The 27,426-nt window shown below is 41.9% G+C and overlaps 2 protein-coding genes across 2 annotated transcripts; one reads left to right on the top strand and one right to left on the bottom strand.

Moving 5' to 3' along the window:
- On the top strand, positions 1-6,291 carry orai2 (ORAI calcium release-activated calcium modulator 2). Its single transcript, XM_069670389.1, has 3 exons — positions 1-324; positions 2,944-3,176; positions 3,553-6,291. Exons 2-3 carry the CDS (start codon positions 2,949-2,951, stop codon positions 4,129-4,131), a joined length of 807 nt encoding a protein of 268 aa, XP_069526490.1. The 5' UTR covers positions 1-324; positions 2,944-2,948; the 3' UTR covers positions 4,132-6,291.
- An 871-nt stretch (positions 6,292-7,162) lies between these two features.
- On the bottom strand, positions 7,163-26,926 carry bckdk (branched chain ketoacid dehydrogenase kinase). Its single transcript, XM_069675920.1, has 11 exons — positions 26,588-26,926; positions 24,063-24,131; positions 23,830-23,940; positions 20,554-20,601; positions 17,943-18,062; positions 17,043-17,141; positions 16,654-16,727; positions 16,168-16,296; positions 13,916-14,005; positions 13,489-13,644; positions 7,163-10,799 (listed from the first exon to the last, which is right to left on the bottom strand). Exons 1-11 carry the CDS (start codon positions 26,831-26,833, stop codon positions 10,655-10,657), a joined length of 1,287 nt encoding a protein of 428 aa, XP_069532021.1. The 5' UTR covers positions 26,834-26,926; the 3' UTR covers positions 7,163-10,654.
- Positions 26,927-27,426: the final 500 nt, after the last annotated feature.

The raw sequence follows: 27,426 nt of genomic DNA, 5'->3' as shown, positions 1-27,426 counted from the left end.
TTTCCTCATCTTCGGCAGCTGTCTGGCAGGTCCCAACGGCCCTAAAAGGGAAAAAGCGATGTCCGGTGAATTTACCTTCCTGTAAGGAAAACTATCACATAGGTACGCAAAATATGGCGGACAGGAGAAACATTCATAGACTCGTCTGGCTTGACGGTTGGAGCTGAACGGAGGCATTTTTGATAACTGCAACAGAAGAGCGGAAGTAGTTCAACCAAAACATACGGAGCGGCCAGGCAGTGTTCATTTATTGTCCTGTACAGTGAGGAGAGAAGACCTCGCTGGAGTTTGTATCCTTAATTTAAAAGGCACTTCGGCAGACAGGTAAGATCATCTAAATGCATAAAGAAACGAGCATTAGAAATCATGTTGGCTTTTAGCTAATTAAGTTAGCTAGCTAAAGGAGTCGGTGTTCAACGTATCTTGAGGTTGTTTTTTTCCCACACTTTATTTCAGCTTAAAACCATACTGAATGAGGATTAATGTAATCTAATTTATGCACATGATTATTTCACCTTATTATTTATTTAGTTTGACAGAAAATATGATTTAAATAAACACAGCACTATGTTAGACTAGCTTCTGTTAGCTTAACTTGGTAAATGGATCCAGCTAACTTACCACTGTTCTAAATATACATGTAGGCGTTAAAGTACACTCATCTGCTGAAGTGTTACCCCTGCAAATTAGGGGATCACAGGGGGACTCTGCCTCACTTCACTTTCTAAATTAGATAATACATGCTTTGCATTTAGACCTGGTGATGCAACAATTTAAATGTGCTCATTTAAATTCACATCTGTTTTTGAAGTTGTGACCCACAGCCTCTTCTGTACTTCCCAGCAGATTTGGAGAGCCCCCGTGTTATTTGACCTCGTGAAATGTCTCTTACATGTTTGGCTTGCTGCCGCTTTTTTTCTAGACAGGTACTGTGTACGTTTTTACTAACTTGGAAAACCAGTTGTTTGTGTGTGCACAGTCAAAGTCTCATGTTAAGTAGAGATGAACAGGAAGTGGGGGAGCTGAGCTTGTGAACAAACTGTGAATGTACTATGTTGAAATATCCATATTGATACTGTTAATCAGATTGCATTTCAAATATATGGACTTTATTATGCTAGTGCCGCAGCCTCTCTTGTCTTCCTTTTTTTACTACTTTACTGTTGCAACCAGTCTGCTGAAGAGTATTCGATCGTTGTTGTTGAGTGACAAGTCCTGGCTTGCAGTTAGTGTAGTGTGAGATCAGTACTCCGTGCAGGACCGTCATGTCCTTCTACAGCAAACTGGGGAAACCATTTCTTTATGAACCTGACTTTGACGTGTGGCTGTTGTCGTGCTGAAACTGGAAAGCGCCTTCCACGAACTATTCAAACAATGTTCAAAGAAAACTGTTGAGTAAAATACCAGTGTGTTTTGCAGCCAGACAATTTCCATTCATAGGAACTAAGAGGCCCGAATTGTGGACAGAGATGTCTGTAAACTTTTGTTAATGTAGTCTATTTGAAAGATTTATTGGCTGGAGCTAAAACGGCTTTGTTGTGGCAAGAATCTGGGAATATATGTGTCAAGATACAGGGGTTATGATGGATTATATTTGAAAAAAAACATACTTAGATGCAAACAATACGAGTTAAAAACAAATCTGCGTTTGCCTATATTGTTAAAAATGCAAGTATTTGCATGTAAGCTATTAAACAGATATCAATATAGTGTTTATGAGAACAGATACAGCAAAACAAATATCATAATGCAATACTTAAGTGTTTCAGTATTTATTTTACACCTCTAGAGCTACATGGATGATTATTTTTAAATCAACACAAACTGTTTTAATTGGGTCTTATTTCTAAAACTCCCTCTATTTGTGTTCATGCTTTGTCTTCCCATAATTGTCATTTCCTGTTTTCCCAGAAGTTGAAACTCTTTAAAAGTGATCTGGCTCTTTATCAAGTTCATGCAGGAGCAACAATGATTGTGCTGGCAGATTCCATACCACCAAAAGTCTTGTGGGAATATGTGTGGTTCCCTTAAAAGGACATAGTTATTGTTTAACGTGAACACAAACATAGAAACATAGGGCCAGAGGAAAGACATCGCTGATGTAATGTATGATATTTAAATGACTTTTCCAGTTATTCCTTGTGTTTACATTTGCACCAAACAGGAGATGCTTTTAAACATGCAAAGTTAAATGTTAAAGTCGCCATAAACACTCATTTTATTGTCTTTACAACCATTAATGGGTTATTTATTATTCTTGAAATCTTTGGTAGTTTTTTTATTGTACCATTTTCCTGTTGAGTTGTGTACTTTTTTCTAAAGGCCGTTCAGGGACTGGAGTTGCAAACTGTCCCTTAAATCTAGTGTAATAAAATGTTGTTTATGTAAATGTATTTAAGCCTCGTTTAATGACCATTTAAAGCAGAAGGGATTCCTTCTTCTCACAGTGACTCTCCATTATTGACAAATGTGAAATTCTTCTGTGCACACACGCTGTATGTAAATTAATCGTTGTAGTTATACAATGTTTTCTTATCTAACCTCTTTTGTCCTACACGGAGGGGGGAAGTAATTTTACAGACTGATCGGACAGGAAACTTCCTCAGCAACTTCTTATCTGCTCTTTGACAACCTTTGTTAGTTTTATAAACTAGAAACAAGAAGTTATAATTACTGTGCATTTACGCACTCTTCGTCTTAATTTTGTTTTATCTTGTTTGGTAGACTTTACGTTAATCTGATGGCATGCAATTCAGAGAAGTGTTGTGACACTGGCACGTAATCAGACCTGAGAGCATCGTGTTGATGGATTCGTTTTGCATGTCTTATAGGAGCTCTAACAGGCAAAGAAAGACTGATTGCTGTGCAGCCTCTTTAGTACTTCTATTGCGGAGGAGCTATAAACAGCGCTGACATGACCATCTCTCCCATCACACCCACCAGGTGCCATGAGCAGTGAGCTGAACGTGCCCATGGGTTCCCCGGCCCCGGGGGCCTCAGAGCGGGCTCCAGATGGAGGGATGGACTACAGGGACTGGGTGCGGCGCAGCTACCTGGAGCTGGTCAGCTCCAACCACCACTCAGTGCAGGCGCTGTCCTGGAGGAAGCTCTACCTGAGCCGGGCCAAGCTGAAGGCCTCCAGCAGGACGTCTGCGCTGCTCTCCGGCTTTGCAATGGTCAGCACTGTTTACTTGTTCGAACAGTTTTCCCTTTCTGATTACAGCTCGTGGTTTGTATTCATTTTAGCACAATCAACAACAGATCGACCACAGTGGCCTGCAGAGCACATGGAAATGCAGTTGTGGGCAGGAAATGGTTTTATACGTCCTGTTTTTGGTTTCAAAACACCAAACACTGACACAGAATCTGACATGTAGCTGTCTCACACTGTTTAATGCTCTGTCAGGTTTAAAAAGTGTCCTAGTGGAGCAAGGAAAATAATTTAGAGCTCTGTGATTGGATCTGTCTCTCTCATGAGCCTTATCCTTTTTTATGATATATACATTAACATAAAGTAACCTGGTTGTCCTTGTCCCTATATCCATGCAATAGGTGGCCATGGTGGAGGTGCAGCTGGAGATGCAGTACAGTTACCCTCCTGTTCTCCTCATTGCCTTCAGCGTGTGCACCACTGTGCTAGTGGCGGTGCACCTCTTCGCCCTGCTGATCAGCACCTGCATCCTGCCCAACGTGGAGGCTGTCAGCAACATCCACAACCTCAACTCCGTCAGCGAGTCGCCCCACGAGCGCATGCACCACTACATCGAGCTGGCCTGGGGTTTTTCTACAGCTCTGGGCATCCTGCTGTTCCTGGCAGAGGTGGTGCTCCTCTGCTGGATCAAGTTCCTTCCTGTGGACTCCTGCGGGACCAAAAAGGCGATGACCTGCGGCTCCACAGCCACCACAGCCACCACAGCCACCACACCCTCGCCGCAGAACAGCGGCTGGCAGGCGGCGCTAGCCTCCACCATCATCATGGTGCCAGTAGGGGTGATTTTTGTTGTGTTCACCATTCACTTCTACCGCTCTCTGGTGCGACACAAGACAGACCGCCACCATGACGAGATCGAGGAACTGCACAAGATCAAGGTGCAGCTAGACGGGCACGAGAGAGGCCTGCAGACTGTGTGAAAACATGGTGGCAGCTTTAAGGACTTCCCTTTATATCCCATATTTATCCTCCACCCTCTCTCTTCTTGTCTTTATTAATAACTTGCTTGGACAGTGAGCTCTGACGCTCCTCTCTCTGCAGCACAGAAAGCCAATACATGTCAGAATGCTAATTTATTCTTAAAGTGAAGTTGCGTAGGTTTTGTGCTTTGTCCTTCTCTGTGTCTTATATCTGTAATAAGTGTTTGTCAAGGATTATGTATAACGGTTTACAGAAAAAGGGCTAACACGCAGGTGCACCAATCTGACTCTTACAGTCCCCATACTGAAACATGGGCTGTGGGTATTCAGCTGTATGACTCACTGTGTGGAAGAAACTGGGATCACACTTTTATGTGTAAGCCAACATAATCCAACTTAACTTTGCCTAGATGCTGCTGCAGGTGTAGGCTGGTTGGCTTTGCAGATATTGCATTTAGACAGAGAACTTGTTGCAGTAGCGAGAGTGAAACAGCTCGCGGGGGCAGGGCAGCTCTTCCTTTGCACAAACATTGACCTAAAACATGCAAGGTAGATGTAAACATCAGTATGGGACTCATATCAGTATCAGATCGGTGCATCCCGACTAGTATGTTCTGTGTGCCATGTCTGTGTCCTCATGTCGGGGTTTGGGTGACGATAGCCGGTTCCATTTGGGATCTGGCGTGTCCGCAGAATAATCAGATTCAGACTCAAACAAATCTCTCATTGAATATTTGATCCGCCCTCGAGTTAGCTGCCTTCACTTTCGAGGAAAAAGGCAAACAGAAAGTCATTAACGCCAGAAGATTTTGTGCTCTTTAAAAGCTCGTTTCTGTGCTCAGTCAAGGGTTAGTTGTTTAGTGAGAATCTCCCAGTTAAACGTCTATTTATACCTTATTGGAGCTTATTAATTCAACACCTTTGACCAGATCCTTCAGTATTCTGGTGCTCATGAGAAACAATGTGTGCCAAAGTATGTTTTGCTTGTTAAGCTCTTGCTCCGATGTTTTAGTAGACAGATATTTGATCGTGTCAAAATATTTTTAGCTCTTTGTAGCTTGAAGATTAGATCACTGCTAACAGCTGCAGTGTTCCTGCCTTCTTGGTACAACCAACGCTGATTACAGATCTGATCCTTTGACTTGAAGTTATTTATAAATCTATTTCCTTACGGATGTTGGACATTAAATGTATTCAATAAGAGATTTGAAGAGATTAGGATTCACTCACATTCGATTCAGATAAAATCCGATCGAAGCCCGACCATGCTGCACAGATGATGTGTTGAGTGGTCCTCAGTCAGGTTCAGGGTTCTTGTAAAACTGAGCTGAGTCACGCATTACACTTTAAACAACTGAGGGCATTTCTTCGTCTTGTATTCACGCTGTAAAGTCTTAAAAAATGTTACACTCTTATGGAACTGTTGGGACGTTGGTGTTACTGTTTTTACATCCAAAATCTCAGACAAGCCTCAATCTCGTTTCCTTCCTTTAAAAAGCTTTTACTGTCTTTTACGACGACCAAGGTGTCAAAGTGGTCGATTCTGCAAACAGATGCTGCTCAAAGTGCTTAAATATGAATGTGTTACTGTCCAAATATAGTTCTGCCTTACAGGATTCTTGCCTTTTATGAGCTGCTGTCATTACACGAGCAGCTGTGTTTACTGGGAGGGAAGTTTAGCGAGTTCAAACCATTCAAGAGTCTGTCAGTTTGGGAAAATGAGAGCAGTGAAAGAGCGCATGTTGAAATCAGCATGACCTTGTGACCTCCGGTTTATATACTTAAAAAGGAGGTGTTTCAGTGTGGGATGTTGGTTTTACAGTTACTGTGTTAAAAAGGAAAACCCTGTTTCACATTCCAAATACGATGACTGACCAAAGCGTTGCTCAGTTGTTTGTTTCTGCCTCACACAAGAGACTCAAGTGCACTTGTAGTTTAGCTGTACAGAGCGTGAGCGCCGGGGTTCTTCCTCACACAATTTCTTGCTTTGTCTCGTGTTTGTGAACCTGTGCTTCTTAAAGAAATCCTGCAGACGTCATGGAGACGATAAAAGTCACAACCTGCAACAGACTTTCAAAATAAAACACAGATATTAAAGTTATTGTTGTGTCTTGTGAGTCTATAAAAAGTCATTTAAAAACAGGATGGATGTTTGTATTAAAGGAGAATTCCCACATTTCTAGTCGTGGACCTTGTTTGTTTTTACATATTTGGGGTCTGATGATAAATAAACGGTTTTGGAATCAGTCGAGTAAATCGCCACAGCCTGCAGACATGACGGAGCTTGCAGTGTAATCCTTGGGGGCAACTACGTCTGACCAAAGTATGAGAACAAAAAACATGTATGGGGACCTTTAAATAAAAACAGAAAAAAAAGGGTATCAAATACTGCCGATAAAGACCGATGTGTTATAACCTGATACCTGATGTCTTTGGACTGTGGGAGGAAGCCGGATTACCCGAAGGCAATTTATTAAATTATGTTTTTGTCTTCCCGTCGAGAGGAAAGTCTTCATGAAACCTACTTGGACTAACCATCCATCCATTATTATTACCGCTTATTCTGTTCAGGGTCGCATGGGGGCTGGAGCCTATCCCAGCTGTCATTGGGCGAGAGGCGGGGTTACACCTGGACTGATCGCCAGTCAATCACAGGGCTGACAGACAACCTTTCACGCTCACATTCACACCTACGGGCAATTTTAGAGTCACCAATGAACCAAACGAGCATTCACAGGGAGAACATGCAAACTCCACACAGAAAAGTCCCCTACGTTCGAACCAGGAACATTCTGTGAAGCGACAGCGCTCATCACTGAACCACCGTGCAGCCTGGAGCATGAATGTAAGCGGAAATTATTTTCCCTAAAAGACAGCATCATGTAAACACTCAAATATTTACAGACTCTTCCTACAAACAGACACATAACTTGTGACAACAGTGGCTTCACCTTCCTGACAAGAAACACACAAGAAGGAAATACTGCACGCTACAACTCTCAAAGTTGAAGAATGGAGATGAGTCTCAGAGTTCCAACCAAGTAAAATTTAATGTTTACAGAGTCCTGAACACAACAGAAAACATGAGGGAGAAACTAGTATCAGTCGAGGAGACAACACTCCATGGCAGCACATTATCAGTCAGTAACATGACTCCAATATTCGTCCTGTACTGGAGGTGATGTAGAAACGTTTGTTGTCGTTGAGCCTCATTTCTATCTTACAAAATCAGAAATCAAAATGTAGAAACTCACATTTTGTACATTGATTCAAAAGTTGCAATGACGCATTTGATCTCCCCTCACAAGAGCATTATTATTCAGTCTGCCTGCACTTTCCTTTTCAGCCCAGCAGGGGGCAGACTGCACTGTGAAAGCCACAGCCAGGCCGCCAAATCCAAACTTCACAGGCCACGTTGAACATTTTACCGGCGACATTTTGGAATAAAGGAAAATCTAAAACACAAATTAACATTTTTTTAACAGTATGTCGCAGCTATGTGGCGTTAACCCCCCATCCCCCTGCTCTACATGCTAAGCTACATATACACTACATCTTCAAAGACCTTCAAAGTCGCAATAAACATAAATTCATATACAGGTGCAGATAATACAGGCCGCTTTTTGTCTTTCTGGAAACTGGATTATACACTTGGGGTTATTTTTGATAACTCATAAAATGTCAAATAAATATAACCTTACACTAATTTAATCTGTTTTTATATCTTACAAGTTAAATAACCGGTTCACAGCGTCTCACAAGCTTAAATCAAAGTAATAAAAGATGTTTGTGTAAACTCGTGGATACATTTAGTTTGTGCGTGCAAATCCAGATGAAACCGCACCTTAATTTGTAAGACACAAAACTCTTTATAATCTATTAATTATGTTTTCAACAAAAAAGGGTCCAATGTCTCCTTTAAGTAGACAACAACTGTTTAGATTCAGCTGAAGAGTGAAATCATTAAGTCTCAGAACCAAAACATTAAGCTTTGTAAATTAACTTCTGTTTCATGGATTCCCAAAGCTTGTCTTGCTCAAAAGGTAACAGTTTAAGTTGATGTAATAAACAGGTGTAACAGATGAGTGTAACATTCAGGTTGAGCTGCTGCTGGACGACTGATGCTCGCTGGGGAATGTTCATCAGTGATTAAAAGGTGGGACAAAGTTCCAAACCTCGTGACTCTGTTCTGACTCGTATAACTCCAACAGGAAACTCAGATTGGCCGGAGGTTTGCTCATTATTTCTGGTCTATTGTTCTGAGATTGCAACTTGATTATTTTTTCAGTTTTTGTTTAAATGTCTTCCCGTTAAGAGGACTGACTTAATGAAACCTACTTGGATCCATCCATCCATCATCTATACCGCTTATCCTGGTCAGGGTCGTGGGAAGCTGGAGCCTATCCCAGCAGGGTACACCCTGGACTGATTGCCAGTCAATCACAGGGCTGACACACAGAGACGGACGACCTTTCACGCTCACACTACGCTTACAATTTAGAGTCCCCAATGAACCTAACGAGCGTGTCTTCGGACTGTGGGAGGAAGCCGGAGTACCCAGAGGGAACCCACGCATGCACGGGGAGAACATGCAGACTCCACACAGAAAGGCCCCCTACGTCTGAACCAGGATTCAAACCTTCTAGCTGCGAGGCGACAGCGCTAACCACTGCACCACCGTGCAGCACCAAGCAAGAGATATTGTTAAATAATCTAATCTAATCACGACTCTGAAATCACAGGCTTAAAACCAATATATGTACATTTGCGGATCCCTTGCTTGGTCTTTTTGTTTTAACAAAATGGCAGTGTTTGTGGGTGGGAAGCCCGTGCAGCACATGTGGCTTATAATAAGAAAACGTATGCCTCAAATAAGAGGGTTCACTGAGTTGTGTGGCAGAATTTGAACCCCCTGTGGCATCTGACAATATTAGTAACTTTACAAAACGGACTACAACAACCTAAACCCACTTTGTGCAGAGATTAACGACACTGTTAAAGGTGTGGAAGTAAGTATGGTTTGATAGTCTGCCTTGAAATATTTTTAACTCTTCAAACAGAAACTTCCACGCATTAGTTTTTCTCTTGAGCCGAGGGAAACATCATGAAAGCCTGTGAGGAGAGTGTGCGCCGTTAGTAGCATCTGTACGATGGATTTCTACAACCACAAATACCTGAAAGTGGTCGGGTGATGTGTTGTTTGATCTAGTTTGGTCAGACATACATTTAGCATTAGAGAACTAAATAAAGGAAAGAAGGAGACATAATAATAATAAACTTGCAATCTGCAGAAAAGACCTAAAACATGACGAGCATCCTCAGCCAATCTGAACCTCTGAATTCAACAGTGCAGAAAACCTGTTGTTGACCCATCCTGAAATGTTATTTTATACAAAACTTCAAAAACGCAACAAAATGAAATGTAAGTGACACACTTCCTACAAAAGAAACTAAAAGTGAGATAAAACAGAGACAAGAGGACAACGTTAGACAATACTTCTCTGGTATATTGTTACTCTGAAAGTTGTTACAATAAAGTGAAAAGCTGCTATGATCGGTGCAAGTGCTGAGCTTTACATCATTAACAGGGAAATCTACTCATTGTGCAAAAACATCTGACATCAAATGAATGAAAATGACTGACACGGTGTGCGCCCGCGTGGACCGATGAAGGCAACAAAAGAAGAAGACAAGGTGAATAAAAACCAGCATGCAGATGAAGGACTAGCGTCACACAGTAAGGCAACTGAACGTCTCGGTTGGCTTCCCTGCCTGAAAACTCCACAAAAACACGCCTGAACAGAGACGTTCGTTACTGCGCGTGTTCTCCTAAAGGAACCACGCAGGATCTGTTAATGAGCTTTTGGTGTTTTGGCAGTTTTCTTCTGCTTTTATCAGCCGCAGCCGGACTTAAAGAAGGCTTTGTTTGGAGGATTGACAGGGGGTGAGGTGTAGAGAACATGCTAATATGGGGACACTGAAAACTCTGATACAAAATGTATGAAATGATCTAGTCGTTCTACCTCTTGTCTAATCTAATCATCGTCGAACACGTGAGCAGCTTCTTGCTTTTTGAGGAGGTTTTGACAGGGTTGCTGGAGTGTCTCTGTTTTTTGAGGCTTTGTAACAGGTAACTTCAGAGCGAGCTTCTGTAAAACCGAAGCTCTTTTTTGACTTTCCTTCCACAGTAACATCGATGCCATCAATCATGCACAGTTTGTCCCGATAACCTAAACATTCAAAAGTTCATACACCCCTTAAAATTTGAAGACGACATGCTACAGGGTACAAAACACAAAGGAAAACAACCAAAATCATCAACTTGAGAGCTAACATAGCTTATAATCAGTCTAAGGCAAAAGAAATAAAGAACAAGTAGTGGGTGGGTGAGTTTAGGAGCTCTCTGACAACATACTGTGTAGGTTATCACTTTGTGGACAAAGTCCTGTAGTCTATGCCAGCCAACCCTCTGTACTCCTGCGTGGCCTGCCTCCTGGGTTGGGATCTAAAAGGATGACAGGCTTCACACTCTGAAGCTCTCTCCTTTGCCGTCGATGTGGCGCAGACGCAGGTAGACGTCGGTGCCGATGCCCTGCATAGACTGCACAGACAGCGAGCCGCCCAGGTACTCGGCGTACGCCCTGGATGTGGGCAAGCCGAAACCAAACCTGCAGAACACACAGACAGCACGGGTTCAGGTGACAGGTTTTATCTGTGATCCACGGCAAACTGATTCACGTTTGGTTGAAAATGATTTGTTGTTGGATAAAACAGGAACCAAAATGTAGATGACCTGTGAAATGTCACCTGCAGGTAAATACAGGTGGCACTTAGAGTCACTGCCAATCCTCTTCAAGGCTAATAGGATGGACTGGATGTTATAAACCCCCATTAAAGTCAACTCAACTCAACAATCCTGAGACAGAATGAGTTGCCAATGAATTTAATTGTTGATAATTAGTTGGTTACGGCGTCGCGCATGTTTTTCAGCTGTGCACGGACATTTTCGGAGCCGAGTTGCTGAGGAGTGAGCCATCTCACAATCTTACTATCTGCTGAGAGTTCATGCAAAACAGCGACCGGGAAGCGACAGGTAATCAAAACAGCAAAATGCCGGCGGCCGATGCAACACAATCGCGTCCTAGAACTCTGGGAGCGTTTCACCCTCAGCGCTGCAGAGAAAAGGATCGCCTAAAGCAGACATTGCTTATCACTGGAGCACATCGGCGATGCATTTTTTCCATCAGCACTTTGTCATTGTTAATAATTACTTGCTGGGACATTTCGTATGTATACTACATTCCGTATTTATACATTTTCCCAGAACTACATTTCATATTAATCACCATACACAACGCACCATCCCTCCTGTCTTGTTCGTTTCTCTTAAGCATGTTGTTTTGTCTGTTGTCTTGTTATTTGAACTTTTTTTCTGAGCACCTTGTCTGTGAGAGAAGACGTTTCATTCAGCTGTATTACGTGTATGTAGTTGACTTGACTTGTCTGTCCTTTGGTTTGAAACGGACAAAAACTCAATATTAATATTTATCTTTTGTATCAGTGAAGCCAAATCAGCAGAGCAGTTTATTCACAGACATATTTTTGAATGAAGAACTTAAAGGGGCCAGTTTCACAAAGACGTTTTAGACTGGTTTACAGTTTTAGGCCAATCTTAATTTTGCTCATAGTCATCAAGTTAGACCGTTTCCCCAAAAAAGTAGACACCTTACCCTCAGCTCTAAGACGCATGTTACCATGGTAACAATCAGTGACGCCTGCTGACCGGTAGCACGAAACAACTTCTTCTTGTGAACATTTCTTTTTTCTTGTACCATGTTTTTATACTGTTTTTTGAAAGTCTTTGATGGCGCTTTCGACAGTCGGATTAACACTGTTTACTGTTTTTTTGTTGTTACACTCTTGGCTGAATTTTGCAAGTAAACTGCCTTTATATAACAGTTGAATTCCTCCAATAGAAAAACATGTTCAGCTGGGGTAAACGGTCTTCAGCAGTTAGATGCGGTTAACTGGTCGGCCATTTTTTTGTTTGTTTTGAAAAAAGTCTCAATTTACCCAGAATTCAATGCATCATAGTCCTGCTTCAGGTAGTCAAGAACTAAACAGCTTTGTGAAGCGGATGAATTTAGACGTCTATCTGAAGTCTGACTAGTTGTTATATCTAAGCCAGAGTCAAAGTCTGGTCTTTACTGTCAGTCAGCACATGCTGAAAGCAACCTCCAACTACATTTAAAGCTGAGAGCTAAATAAGAGCCATTACGTCATTGTGAAATTCATTATCTGATTAGTCGACGATCAAAACAGTCGTTAGTTGCAGCCCTACAAGACAGATGCTGAATATGTAACAGGTGCTCTCACTGAGTCGAACTACACAAGTGAGCAGAAGCCACTAACTGGATCTCTCCCCTGTGATAATGGACATTACACTGAGCGACGAGAAAACAAGCAAACAATGATTTCAGCACGCGGTCATACAGATGATGTAACCTGCTGCAGAAGCATTTATTCTGAAGTGCAACCTCTTGTTGAAACGTGTGGGTGAGAGCTTCTGTTTCACTCATGCAGCCCGTCCTTTTCTTTAGTGTGTTTTTGTTAGACGACACAAAGTGTTCAGCTAGCGAGCTAAGTGAGCCAAACCCCCGGGCTGATTTGCGTGTAACCTGAGAAAACAAATGCAATACGATTTATAGTATGACTGACAGAGACACACCCAAGTGTAACAAATGGCATTACATCACATCTGGGTTTAATCCAGGCACCTAAAGGTATAAATGGGGCCTGAGCCAAGTCTCCGAGCTCCACCTGAGGGATGTACCGTACACATTAAGCGTTTGCAGTTTGCACTTAAATCCCCGCACAGGTGTCCGGGAAGGTTCAGATGTGGTGACTGTGAAGGCCGCAGCAGATGAATCGCAACGTTTTCATACTCATCAGATCCACACAGTGATCCCTTGTTCCCTGTATGGTGTGGGAAGTTTCCGGGGATCATCAAGGGGGGTAACTTGTTTAAAAGTTATATGGGGGGGCAATTTATTTTATGACATTTATGTTAGGACCCCCGACGATTAGAGTACCATTTGGGGATGAGGTGGGGGGTTTTGACACTGTATATAGGCTTGAACACTCTGACTGAAAGGCAGAGAACAGCTGTACTTCTCTCCATGCTGCTTGTAAACTGTAAGTAAAGAGACGCGATTCATTCCCTCACAACGGAGGCGTCACTTTCACCAGACTGTAAACACATGGCAGGTTTTTTAACAGTCACTGCAGTTTCATGTTCAAACAAGGCAGGTTAGGTGACATTATCAACAAGGATATTCTGCAGATGTAGCTTCTTACCCATGCATGGGGCTGGACTGGTTTCCACTGTTGGTAATGTTGTTGAAGAGGTTGCTCATGCGGGGGTCCTGCGCGCTCTCCTCGGCCGTGCTGTAGTGGTAGTCCATCACCTTGTCTACAATGTTGTGAGGGATGCCGCCGCCACGGTCTGAAATCCTTAAAAGGAAAAACAAAGTCGTCTTTAATGCTCGCATCAAACTTTACGGCTTGAATGTCCTTTTCTACGGCTTAAATGTTCCCCTTTTAAAATACACAGCAGCTTGTTAAAAACCCATAAAGCTGAACGTTATGCTTGAGACAAGAAGTTTCGTCTACTCTCTGTAAGATATGATTAATAGCTCTGTGTTGGATTCATCCTTTGTCAGCAACACTTGATCCCCTACAGAACTACATTAAATATGTTGCAGTCAGACATTTAGCCACTCACCTGATGACGAAATCAATGTCATTATTGGCGATGGTGACGACCACATCGGGCACGTTGTACGGGGTGTCCAGATGGCTTTCCATGGTCGCCCTGAAGAGACAAACAGACGGAGGTAATGGGGAGTAAATGATGAGTGTGCAAATTGTGCTCTCATCCCGAAAAAAGGTTTAGTAGAGTCATCACTCCAATGTTTCTAATGGAGTTAAAATTTAACTTTTGTTCCCAGAAAAGGTCAAAGGTCGAGTCTTTCTTTCAGTGATGTAAGGGAGCGAGAGCAGAAGGAAACAAAACCAATGATTAAGGAGCATGTAAACAGAAAACTGAGACAGTAGAAATCAATAGAATAACTCACTGATAGGATGACTAAAACAGAGCATGCAGAGGTTAACATTAAATCACAGATACAAGTAGGCTGACAGAAACTTCCTCGAGTCTGACTGTACAGGTCTTTTTACCTATGTTCTGTTCTAATGTTTTTATATCTGACAAACCTGTGTCTATATCCAAGTGTTTATTCTTGAGCTACACTTGATTGTGTGAACTCTTCTGTAAGACAGAATTTCACCAAACAAGGCCTCACTTATTAGCACTTATTTGTGCATTAGTTAAACAAAGCAGAGTCTTAAACGAGTCCTTACTGGACGTACTTTGTGTTATTGGGAGGCAGCGCACTAACATCACAGAGCTGGAGTGCCTCTCACGGGAAGATTACCTTCGTGTTGGGACAATCATTTAATGACTCATGTGTCTGATCCCATTAACAGTTCTTCACGAGCTCATCTCAGCTTATGTTTCCAAAGTGGCTGTCTAATATGAACCATTTAATTATTATTTTATCTGGCACATATTAAAATATGAATGGTATAAGAAGAGCTTAGACTCTCTTATAAATGTTTCTTATCCCAAAACCTTAAATCACTTTTGAGTAAGGATTGTTTTATGTTTTTTAAAGTGTGGTGATATAGTTTTTTTTACCTGCAACGTTCAGAAATTTAACTTTAAAGTCGAGGTGAAATGAAAAATGTCATTTTAATCCTTTTAGATCACATCCCCGGTAATATTGTGCATCTCTTTGACAATATAGGCCAAAACAAATACAGAAAATCCATTTGTTCATATTCTTATATCAAAATCTGACCTTGTTTTCTTCCTGTAAAACAAAATATCACGTGTGCTTACGTAAGCTAGTACAAACCACTTTCAACCAATAATATCATGACATCCACCTGTCAATCAATCTGCAACATTTAGCCGCAGAGCACCAAAAACGTTCGGTCAGTTAGCTAGCTGCTGCGCTGTGGAGAACGTCTGTCTGCGCCCACTTCTCAGCGATCAAACCAAATCCCTCTAATGATATGTCCCGCCTGCACGTCCTGTTTCACTCGGAAATACGTCACGATATGGAAGATAGATACTCTCGAAATGCTGTTTCAGCTCAACTTTAAATGTTTTTACTGTGTTTTAGTTATTCATTTACACGTGGAAGATGAAGTGTGAAGGAAAAAAATAAGTCCTAGTTTTTGCAAGTTTAATGCTTTTTAAACAAAACCAGTGCAGTTCAGCTTTTTCAGTGCTCAGCGTCCTTTCAGTGTCAGCTGTTATTGTCGCTGCGCTCACAGCACTCTTATTTGAAAGCCGCGCTTGTCAATGTCACGTCTCTCTCATCGACCAATCAAAATCAAGAAAGGGAGTGACTTCTGATATCAACTTTGTCAACAACAATGGCGGAGAAGCTAATTATTTCGAGGGTACAATTTCCAGGTTTAGAGCTGCTGCTAATGCCAGGACACGATTACTTTAACTTATTTGTATGTTTTCTTCGTAAAATGTCCTTGGATAAAAGTTAAAATTAAGCATCAGAGCAATTTAAAAAAAGACTTAACGGTCACTACCGAGGGAAGAGGAAGTGCCGCCAGACATCTTTCGTAACCTGGCAACAGTAAGGGCCGGTGAGAAGCGCTCTGAAATTGAGGTTGTGAGCGCTGCCAGCACAAACATTGACATTAACAGATTGTTCTTTCCCAAGTATGTACAAAAAAATCAATCATAATGAGCCCTGGCGATGAAAACTAAAGAAAAGTTTACAAAATAAAAAATGACATTTAAAGAAGTTGAACTTTTCGTTTTGGCGCAATGATTTCAAGCTTTAAATCTTTCTTCACAGGAACAGCTAGAAAAGGAATAAAGCAACATAAAAGGGACGAATACAGTGACTTCATGAACAGTGTGTACAGTACGAGCGGTGAGATTACCTCATGGCGTTCTTGAGCAGCTCGGGCAGGATGTAATCCAGAGGCAGAGGGATGAAGGGGAAACGGGCCGCTACGTGTCCATTGATCCTCACTCTGGGTGAGTTACCGTACTGGTGCTCGCACAGACGTCTGGTGGACGTGAGGAACACATGAGGAGAACTTGTAGTGTGTGAATGTGTAACAAAAATGTGTGAACCAAATCTAACCGTAATGGTAACAAAATATTAACAACAGATGTATTGAATATTCCTGCCGACTGTATGAACTCTCTGTAAACGTATGACTCATTAAGGGTCATAGAGGTCACGTGATAAGATACAGAAAGCAAACAGGAATGATTGCTCATATCTCGTTCACAGCTCCAGGAGCTGAAAAAAGTGTGTTTATCAGCTGACCTCTGACCTCTCTGTCAACAGAGCGCTCACACAGACGCTGAAGTCATCTAAAAGGTGATAAACAAACAAAGCTGTGTGATAAAACACTCACCTGGCAAAGTCCACCCACTTCTCTATGATTTTTTTAGGGGACAGACGTCTGCAAATGATCCCGACAAAATCAGCCTGAAACAAGAACAGAAATTATTAAACCTTTACTCATATGATAGAAAGAAAACACATGAAACTACTCTTTAAACTGCTAACACAAACATAGCCCAGGCTCTTGACAAGGTGGGAAAGTCCAGAAGAGAAAAATCTCTGATCAAGAAGGCATTTAGCCCCGCTGAATCACCTCAGCCATCTAAACTATTTGACTAAGAAATGTGACAATGCAGACTAGCTCACAGCAAACAATCCAAGCTCTAGGCTTCACACATTTCCTGCTGCATGCGAACACAAGCCGCAGGTTTCAAAACAATAGGAAACACTCAGACGTACGTTGTCTTCATGAAGGGCGAGGTGGTGCGTGGCCAACATTCGGATCCCCAGACGAGAGCACAGCGTTGTGTCCAGGAAGCTGCGGAGGACTGCCTCGTCCTGCGATGGGAGGAAAAAATAAAATTCTTTCTGCCCTCTTAAAAAGCCTCCAAACAGCTCCAACAGTGGCACCAAAATTAAATACCATTTTGGTCCGAATATAACACGACCCAAAGACGACCCCCCTCTTCAAGACCATATTTGTTTCTACAAAGAAAACTGAAAATTGTCCGCTTTGAGGACCACGGTAGCATCTGTTAGCTGCTAGCATTTTTAAGACCATCTTTTTGGGCTCGCCGTCTTCGGACATTACCCTCTGTGACACCGTACTTTTTGGCTGCTTGACAGTTGTTTAATGACTCTGCCACATTGATAACCATTATCTTAAAATTGGCATCGTAACTCCGCCTCAGTTGTTGGTTAACTCGGCCGACTTTTGAGCAGTTTTGTTCCAGATGATCACCGGGTCTTTCATCCCTCTGGCTCTGTAGCTGTGAGTGAAGGCTGGCCTCAGTCATGAGGAGTACACTCGCTTTACAGATAAGTGTCGCCGTCTACTGTCGAATGTATATTGGCATTTAAAAGTCTGAACCCTGAATATAAGACCCCATTTTTTAAGAGTTAAAGTCTTATAATTGAACCAATACCATACATTATACTACTGACACAATTTGGACCCTTAACAGGATCTTTCGAGCAGCTGAAATACTTTAGATTACCCTGATGAAAGCAATGAAACATACTAAATAAAATACTATTACTATTACGTAATGATAGAAACATTATAAGAGGAAAATCATTTGCAATGTCAGGCCCATCCTGCAGTAACATTCAGTGTTGTGATAGAGTTCTAACTCTTACCTGCATGTGTCTGCGACACTCCCTGAAGCCCTGGGCCAGCATGGTGACCACGTCCTTGTGGTCGTCCAGCAGCTGCTGCACCAGTTTGCAGAATCGAGCCTCCACGTCCTGATCCTTGATCTGTAAATACAGAGGAACACGTTTTATAAAACCTGTAAGCTTTGACGTCTAAAAAGCCCTTTTTTAGAGACAGGTCTTTTGTTTACTTTTAGGTTTATATGACTACTACCACTTCAGACAGAAATCTGCTTCTTTTCTGACCTATCGACCAAGCAATCAGCCAAGCATGTGTTGCAGGGTGCGAGTAAATGACGCAGGATTGTGCGCGTCAGGTAAATCACAGATCTAATGACCTCTGATAACCAAAAAACACCCCACAACTATTAATATTCAACTATTGCAGGTGTTTTTACTGTTTCTCATAAAGGCGACTGTAGTGGATCCTTTCATTCTTTTGCAAGCGCACTTTTCCTCTTCTTCACAGTTAGAAAAGCTGAATCACTTTTTAGATCAAACTGATCTGTGCTTAATTCTAAAGAAATGCACGCCTGAATATCTACAGTGCAGAACAGCTAACACGTTCACGTTCGTCATAACTTGCTAACCTGCAGTCGTGCACGTACCGCCACGGGCCGTGTTGACACATTTCACTTTCTTGCCAAGAATTTGTCAAGAGGACAAAAGAGTTCAGTAAGCAGTCAGGGATAATTCTGCCTCGTCAGCATCAACCAAGACATCACCTCAGAGCACTGACCCACATGCAGCTCTGAGCCTTTTTTCCTCATTCCATCCTTAATTATGTTTTGCAACAGCACGTTTGGCATCTGAGCAGCACAATAAAAGTTATACAGCTCTGGAAAAAATTAAGAGGCCACTGCAAATGTTCCCAAATTAAGCATCTGTCTCTACATGTCACGGCCAGCCCAGTCCAGATGTGAACCCCGCTGACAACCTCCTGAATGTGGTCAAGAACATCAACAACAAGGCCTAACATCACCCAACAGCTGTGACAGACTGGTGGAGAGCATGCCAACATGCATGCTAAACTCTGCCTGAGTTAAAACATTCTCTGCATTATTCGAGCTCTGAAAAACATCCGTTTTGCATCTTCTTGTTTTCTTAACCAGTTGTCGTTTTCTGCAGATTAAAGACCTGAATGAGAATATTTGATTTGGAAGTTGGGAGAAAACAAAAGTTCATTTTGCACAAGCACAAACCGATAAGTAGAAGAGCCACATATTTTTGCAGGGGTCTCTTAATTTTTAAGAGCTGTATTTTGCAGCTACACAGAACTAACACAGACATGAAGCTCGTCAACTTGTCTAGCATTGTTTCTTATTCCTACTAATATGCACCTTATCTGAATGAAAACATGGATCCTGTTTTGCAGTTAAGGTTAGAAACAATCTTAATCGAGTTCATTAAAATATCGTTTTTTCTATTTCCCTTATTACTTGAGCGTAGAAGGCAACGTTACACAGACGTTAGACAAAGAAAATAGTAAAAGGCGATTCAAAATCATTCCTAACATCTTATTTCTTTCAGCATCTATAAAAACATCTGACATTTGTATAGCAGTAAAGCATGTTGGGGCAGTTTTATAGAAACTACTAATGTCTAAACTACGGAAGCCCTAAGCGGACATGCATCCATACATTTTATTTACGCCGTTTACTCGTAATAACGAGTAATTTCCAGTTGTTTTCTGGAGAGACTTGTCTTGTTATCTCGAGATATCAAAGCTGGTTTTCTCGTGATAACAGGATCATTTGCTGTCAATCTAGAAAACAGAACAACAGGCTGGTCACTGATTCTGGTCACTGGACCCGTTTCTATGTTTGTTTTGTGCTTTTGCAACTCTGGAAATACGAGTTATGGTCATGTGACGTTACGGTGGTGCAGCGTTGTTATCTCAAGATAAATAAACAACCAGCAACACACAACTTGTCCACAACAAGTCAGTCTTCATCACGGGAAAATAAAAGGTAAATAAAAAGTATGGATGCATGTCGGCTTAGGCCTTCCGTAATAGACCACACAGCAGGAATGTTTGAAGAGTATATCTCTCGCAATGAGATATCAAAAAGACATTTAATGGGAAAGCATTCATTTTTTACAGACGCGCTTCTGGGGATACTTGTATTTCTGCAATTTTAAACTACATAATTAAGAATAAAAAGATAATTTTTGTTATAAAAAGTAAAAACACAAAACATATGGTTGTTCTAGGTTGTCAAATTAGGGTGTGAATCTTCTCCCCTGCAGGAAATCAGCTACCGTTGGAGGGCTTTGGGTTAAATTTGGACCAAACTAGGAATTTGAAGGCTTCAGTTTGGGCTTTTTACTTTTTATATTTAGTAATAACTTGGTGTATAAAAACAATCAGTTAGAGGTTAAGTTCTGAGCAGCTCCACCAATCCAGGAGCTGCTAGGTGTCAGCCAATCAAAAGCCTTGACAGCCAATGTTCCCACTTCCTGTTGACAGTCATAAGTAAGGCCCCGCCTGTCAAATGGAGAACTTGAACTTATGACCCTGTGTTTTTGTCTGTTTCCTGTGTGTGTGTGTGTGTGTGTGTGTGCGTGTGTGTTGCAATGTGCATGTGATACTCACCAGGGGAAAGTCGCTGAGCATATGGTAGGCTCTGATGTACAACTCGTGCTGTAAGACAGGACAAGAGAGGTTGAGGCTGCAGTTAGAATGACTCTCTATGGGACACATTATAAAAGGACCACTTGAGGATTATATGATGAAATCTAAGTGTTGTCAACAAACTTCGCTCCAAAACAATTCACTTTGTTCCTCTGTTCAATTATGCTGAAACGACTTGAAACTCAAAACCAGCTGCTGCCATTGTTTTTCTCTTTGACAGAAGAGCCGATAGATCGAGTAAAGACATCCTGACCTACATTACAACTGGTGGCATACAAAAAGAGCTCCACTTTATGTAATCGGCACAGAGGAACAAGAAAGGAAGGAATCTAGGTGAAAGTTCGTCCGCAATGAGACATGCACAGGGGGCGAATCTGTTATACAGGGAAAAGTAGAGGGAGAGAGAGGAGGGGGGACGCTTGTTCCCACATGTAGGCCCTGAAGAGAAACGCCCACTCAAATTATAAAAAAACATGAGACATGTTGTTCCAGTCTGTGATACCAATGCTTTAACTGTTTGTGCAAGCCGTGACCACAGTGTTCAGGGTTCACCTTCAAACGGAGAAGGAATTTTGTTTGTCCATAATGGCATTCAAAAAATCTAAACAGCAATGTGTCTTTCCAGGAAGCTTGAGCACCGGTTGCTCTGGATGTTTCCACACACTTCACCAAAACAGTTTTCTTAACCATTTTTACATTGCAATTCCGCCACAGCGCTGTGACGAAGGTCCGCTCTCATGCCGCCTTTGCCATTTCACATCGGACCGAGTAACGCCCAGCGTAAAGCCGCCCCAGTGTGTGTCAAAACATGTGCGAGGTGTTAACAAATAGGGCGAGCTTCACATACATTATCTGTCTCTCTGCCTCTCTCTCTCTCTCTCTCTATATATATGTCATATTAATGCAGCTCATTAACTCTGTATCTTCTGGTCCCATTAACATCACTGACCACATATCTTCCCGGGAGTTCTCGTGCTCCCTTGTCTTGTAGGTTCCTGGAGATCATTGCTGCAGACCACCTGCTGCTGTGGACCTGCTCGACTGCAACAACTACTAACATCAGCCTTCCCCATAGTATCATTATTGTTGCTGCTAGACCTGTTGACTTCAACTGTTACAATTACGATTACCTCAGCCTTTATCATTACTCTGCTTCTCACGCTAATCTTCTAGTGTACCACCATTATTGGCATTGTAACCATAAGTATGTGTCTGTTGTTGTTCATGTAACAAGGACATATGTTGTTGTGGTAACAAGAACATATGTTGTTGTTGCTCTCTCTGCCTGTCTCTATCCTGCATCTCCTTCTGTCCCATTTTCGGCCCGTCCAGTCGAGGCAGATGTCTGTTCAACATGAGTCTGGTTCTGCTCGAGGTTTCTGCCTGTTAATATTGCTAAGTGCTACTCACGGTGATTCATGTTGGGCCTCTCTTTAAATAACATGACAAAGAGTCGGTCTAGATCTGCTCTTTTTGTAAAGTGTCTTGAGATAACTCTGGTTATGATTGATTGATTGACATGGTGCTGAGTTGTCCTGCCGGCTCCGCAGTTTACACTGACACCGTCTCGCCTCTGTAAAGCCTCTGTTACTACCTCCGATGTTGGCTCCGACGTGAAACAACTTCGCCCCACCATTCTGCCTCATTGCATTTTACATAGAAGACAAGGCGTAATAATCCCGCCTTCAACTGGCAGTGTAAAAAGCTATATATATATATATATATATATATATGTGTGACCTTCCTCTGAAGAAACAATGCCAAAGAAAAGGGTTTAAAGTGTTCAAAAGTATCACCAGTTCAAAAGTTGTATAAAAATTCTCTATAATCGCTTTTATGACATTCAAGAACAAATGTGCTCATATGAGGAGTTCTTGCAAGTGACACATTGTGAACAAAAATCTGTTTTTGTGCGTCCTTTACAATGACTCTCAGGTAAACCTCTAATGTAAGTAAAAAAGAAAAACACCAACAGGCAGTTACTTTGTTTTTAAGTAAATAAAATACTTTAAACTGACTAAGCCGTGCAATACCCACTCTAATGTGTCCCGCTCATTTGAACAGCTTTGATTGTCGTTAATGGGTCATGTCACATTGACCTACATACTGAACACTGTAGGTTACATCTGCTGCCAGGCCACATGCATTACTGAATTGTATAAGCGCAGCAAGAATGTCTGGCACCAGTTCAAATACATACAGAGTGCACGGAGGAGGGAAAACGTCTGCAGAGATCAACGCTGAACAAGTTTATGGAGTTCATTTTAGCTCCTGCCTTTGACGAAGGGATTATAAAGTTTATCTGTATACTGCTGCTGGAGTTCTTCAGCTCTTAATTTTAATAACTTTATGTTGCACGAAAGAATAAAAAGAAAATAAGACTCCTTTAAAAGTTTGAACAGTGCGCAGGAGAGGTCGGAAGCAGAACAATGACTGCCTTTAATGTCATAGCATTAAAAACAGATAAAAGCAAGCAACTTAGAGGTTTCTAAACTTAGAGAAATTTACAATTTACAGAGAACTACTGATGCTTTACAAATAAATATATGAACTGGTATGAAACCTCACTATTCAGGCACATTTCCAGATGTGTTTTATAGATTATTCCAAAGAGATGCTCGTGTGTAGTTCAAGGAAATTCAATTAAAGGACGTCTATATGGATAATTAAAACACAGGCCAATAAATATCAAGTACGTCTTATCTATGCAAGAGCTTTCAGACAGCTAGCTGCATGTGCTACTACTGTTATGGCATTTATATCTTATCAGGACTGCAGAAAACAATTCGGCTTAGACGTCCTCTCTTAATTTAAACCCCATTCTTGCATCTGAAGTTGCTTGTGGGACATTTAACAAGGACCAGCACACATAAGAGGGAGCCCTGGCCAGGATATATGTCAGTGGTTCTGATATCTGCAGGCTACAACAGAGGTACAGAAATAATTACCATCACTACCAGAGTCAAAACCATCATTGCCCAATAGCCAATAAGTTCTGAGATGGTTTGCCAACCTGTTCCATGTCCTCTGCCACGCCCGCCCTTCCCATTTGGAACAATGTCAAGCACGTTTCATTCAGAGTTCAGCCACGATTCTCCGCTGCTCCGTCCCAGTTGTCATTTTCTTAATATAGATCCCACAGCCGCGCAGACGCCCCCTCCCTGACGCTTTATGTGTATTTCCATTCAGTAGACAGAAGCAGTGCTGAGTGTGTTAGAGTGAGAATTGTGATCTTACCACTTGCAGGATGGTCGGGTTGCAACCAATGATGAAGGGCAAACTACGGAAGCCCTTGATGCGATGGGCGATTCGTACAGGCAGCTCCTTGTGTAGGTACTTGGCACTGCTCTGAAATCACACGTACAAACGCACAGATGTTAGCGGAAAGCAGGCGACGAAGAGTCACAGAGATCAGAGCTTCTCTTTAAACATACACGTGGCAGATCTTTCAGTGTGGCTGAAATATTTACCAAGATGTGGTGTCCATCAGGAGACTTCCCAGAATACAGCAGGGTTGCTAAGGTCAGTCGCACTGAGGCCTGGAGACACAACACGTTCAGTCACTTTCATATTCACATTTAGGTCCTGTTATCTAAAACCTAAAGTGGCAGCCCAACTGATTAAATCGGCTAATATGAGCTCAAAGATGCATCTGTATGTTCGAGGTCATTCAGAAACCGTTTCACCATTGCATTGATTTATTTTCAACTATAAAATATCCCATTTGTAAATATTGTGCATCTTCATCACCGTGCTTTAGAAAATTCTAAGAGTTTTATATCAAAAATAATATTATCTTATCATGCACTTAAAGCCAATGTATTATTGTCAGATACTTCAAATCTCTACTATAATTATTGTCTTGAAAGGAATATGAATAAACGGGTAGGACTAGATTAGTTTGGTGTGCAGGGATTTAACCAGGCTCAGCCACAGAAAGTCACTAATACTCGTGAGAAACATGTGACCTGTGTCCACACAGCAGGTAGTCAATCACTGTGCAGTACATTGTTGCACCCATTACCCAGCGTATTATTAACATTACAAAACCCTTTTCCATGAGGTTAGATATGCTATAGTGTAAAAAGCCTTTGAAATAAAATGTGCAAAGTGTTAACAATATGCAGTGGTTGGTATTCATTAAACCTGCTTGTGGAGAAAGCTGGAAATATAGCTGCATCCAATTTAATCAGTAATGGCAGGTCCTAATTAGGTAAGCTATGCTAGCAATGGTTATTGTCAATGCTTGCTAAGGCCCTGTTTATGCAACTGCCTTCACACTTGGTAATGAAAGGTGTAAATCCACGCAGAATACATTGTGATTGGATCGTATCCTTGCATAGGAACTGATCCTCAAGTTAATACCAGAAGCAAATTTGACCTAAATGTCTCAGCTGAATTAAACAGCTGTTAACTTTAAGAGCTGAAGCTGTGTTTTCTCTGCTATGACAGGGTTTGCTCAAGTGCAGAGAGGAGAGCTTTGCTTCTGTGCAGAACTGGAATGTACAAGTGCACAATGTACGAGTGGAAAATATGCCCTGACCGTGGCTCTGTAGAGAAAAGGTCATAAGGAATCACTCTCACAAGTCCATTATCATCCACATCAAGGTCACAGCAATATTGTTTTTTCCTTTTTAGCCCTAAAAATCATTTTGTGACCTCCCTCCTCCCCAAGCCCCATGTTGGGAACTACTGCACAAGATGAATGTGTGACTAAGTCACAAGACAAAACACTGCCAGATTTGGAGGCTTGCAGATCAGTGGCTACGTGCAGTAACACTCTGCGGTACCTCTGTCTGCACGGAACAAAGTGTATGACTTCCTGGCATCACTGGGTCATTTCTGCACATTCAGCTGTATGACTACATTGCTTATTTGTTGTAGGGTGGTGTTTTAATTCAGTTAACAGGAGGCTGCAAATTCCTTCCTCATTTCAGTGTGACTTTGATTCCTCTGACTAAAAAAGAAAACCATTGTGACAGTTTGTAAGAAAATGACAAACAGGAATAAGATCTCTTTGAAAACAGGAAGGAAAGTTTGACTAAGGGAGGAAAGAGTGTGCTGTAGACCTTCAACTAGTTTACAGTTATGGGAAAGGAGCCATCTATGTTAACATATATCCATGACTATAATAGATATGCCGGACGATTTGTATTATTTCTGGCTCATCATAATATTGTTAAGTGTTTGTTTTACACTTCTTAACAGGTGGAAAAATATGGCAAACATAGCTTTAGTTACACACAGCTCGAACTGACGTTTCATTAAAAGCAGCTATATCATAAGCTCACAGCTCAAGTTCACATTAATTGGGTCAACGTCCACACAATCATCTCTCTATTTTTTTCAATTGATACAGGTCAAATGACAGCGGTGAACTTTTATTAAAAATTAAAATAGTTTGTTATATTAACAATTTCAGTGCCAATAGAAATAGGGGCAGAGAGGATCAGCCACATGATGGTTTTACTTTGTTCTAGCTGAACATAATGTTGCGATGAAAAACCGTGATGCTGCATTCAGGGCATCAGGGGAAAGTCAGTCAAATAGCGTTTACAAGTAAAGGAATGGACTTAAATGGCGACTTTGGTGTATCATACACATATTTATTATACTTAACACTTTCATGTCTTTAAAAATAAAAAAGGAGCTACTTGTGTATTCATTTGACAAACGTTATATCTTTCTTTAAAAAATAAGGACTTTGCGGTTTTCCCTTTTGGTGACAGCTTTCTCCAAGTTGAAGAACTCAGCAAAGTTTCATCCCTTATCCCGACTCCGAAGTAGTAATCACATTTGAGTGCTAGGTTATATTAAATGTGATCGTGGATCGGTCATCCAAAGAGGAGACACCTGAATTTACTGCCTTTTCCGTTGCCGTGAACGCAGCACAAGGCTTGCTAACAGCTATCAAGCTACAGCTAGCTTAACGCCCTCGTTGCTACAGTAGCAGGCTGTTCCAGAGGGGTTCACCAGCAGAAAGACACATTCTTACCTTTTCTGCGGAAACGTCAATAGCGGACTGGTTGTAAAACGACGTGACAGTCTTCGACCGCTCTCTGGCTAGCTCTGAAAATCCCTGCATCGAGGACGTGGACCGAAATCTGTGGCTCCCCGAGCTTGACATCGGCGGCAGTGTTTTGGTGAGGGGGGACAGCAAGAGGCTGCAGAGCCTCGGCCTGGCCATGCAGGTGGCCCCGCTCAGCATCTCCGCCGCTATACCCGCAAGTCCCGGACGCATTTCGAGACGAGCTCTGTGTGTGTGAACAGGGCTGCCCTGCTCCAGTAAAAAAAGCTAAATTAGAGGGTTGCTACGAGGCCATTGGGGTCGCTTCGTAATGGTGCACAAAGGCACGTATCTAAATACAGTAGAGAGAGGGTACAGAAAGGGCTTTGTGCGCATTGGCCAGTGGGGTAGAGAGCTGGAGTGACGATATGACAGCCAAACCAATCAGAAATTCAGGGGCGGGGTCAAAATCGCATCAACAACCCACCCTTGACAACTGTACTGTAATGCAAAGGGAACAGCAGGACTGTCGGTAAACAACAATCCTGAGTATTTAAGTCGACTTGTGGCTCAAGGGGACTCTGGTCGAAACATTTCAAGATGTTTGCAGGCTCACATGAATATGTAACAACCATGTGTGTTTCCCTTCAGGCTTGATAATCCCTTTATTTGTTCCCCCACCCCAAACACTAGTTAAACAATAGTTAAAGTAGGCAAATACAATCTCAAATTTAATTTGGTCCTGTGAAGAAATTATTTGACAGGACGGACAAACCTGTTATAGGTTTCAGAGGGTTAACGTTTGGTTTTGGGCACCCAGTGATCCC

This window comes from Semicossyphus pulcher, unplaced genomic scaffold (assembly GCF_022749685.1).
Source record: "Semicossyphus pulcher isolate SPU_LCO1_2020_fin unplaced genomic scaffold, fSemPul1.0.p SCAF_10, whole genome shotgun sequence".
In the NCBI taxonomy this organism is placed as follows: Eukaryota; Metazoa; Chordata; class Actinopteri; order Labriformes; family Labridae; genus Semicossyphus; species Semicossyphus pulcher.
This window is presented reverse-complemented; position numbering and strand designations above follow the sequence as displayed.

Excerpts from the sequence above, each read along its gene's own strand:
- orai2 (XM_069670389.1), top strand. The coding sequence starts at position 2,949 with ATGAGCAGTGAGCTGAACGTGCCCATGGGTTCCCCGGCCCCGGGGGCC. Across the intron at positions 3,177-3,552 it reads TGCTCTCCGGCTTTGCAATG|GTGGCCATGGTGGAGGTGCA; the intron begins GTCAGCACTGTT and ends TCCATGCAATAG.
- bckdk (XM_069675920.1), bottom strand. The coding sequence starts at position 26,833 with ATGCGTCCGGGACTTGCGGGTATAGCGGCGGAGATGCTGAGCGGGGCC. Across the intron at positions 20,602-23,829 it reads ACCCGACCATCCTGCAAGTG|CACGAGTTGTACATCAGAGC; the intron begins GTAAGATCACAA and ends CCTGTCTTACAG. Across the intron at positions 14,006-16,167 it reads CTGCTCAAGAACGCCATGAG|GGCGACCATGGAAAGCCATC; the intron begins GTAATCTCACCG and ends TTGTCTCTTCAG.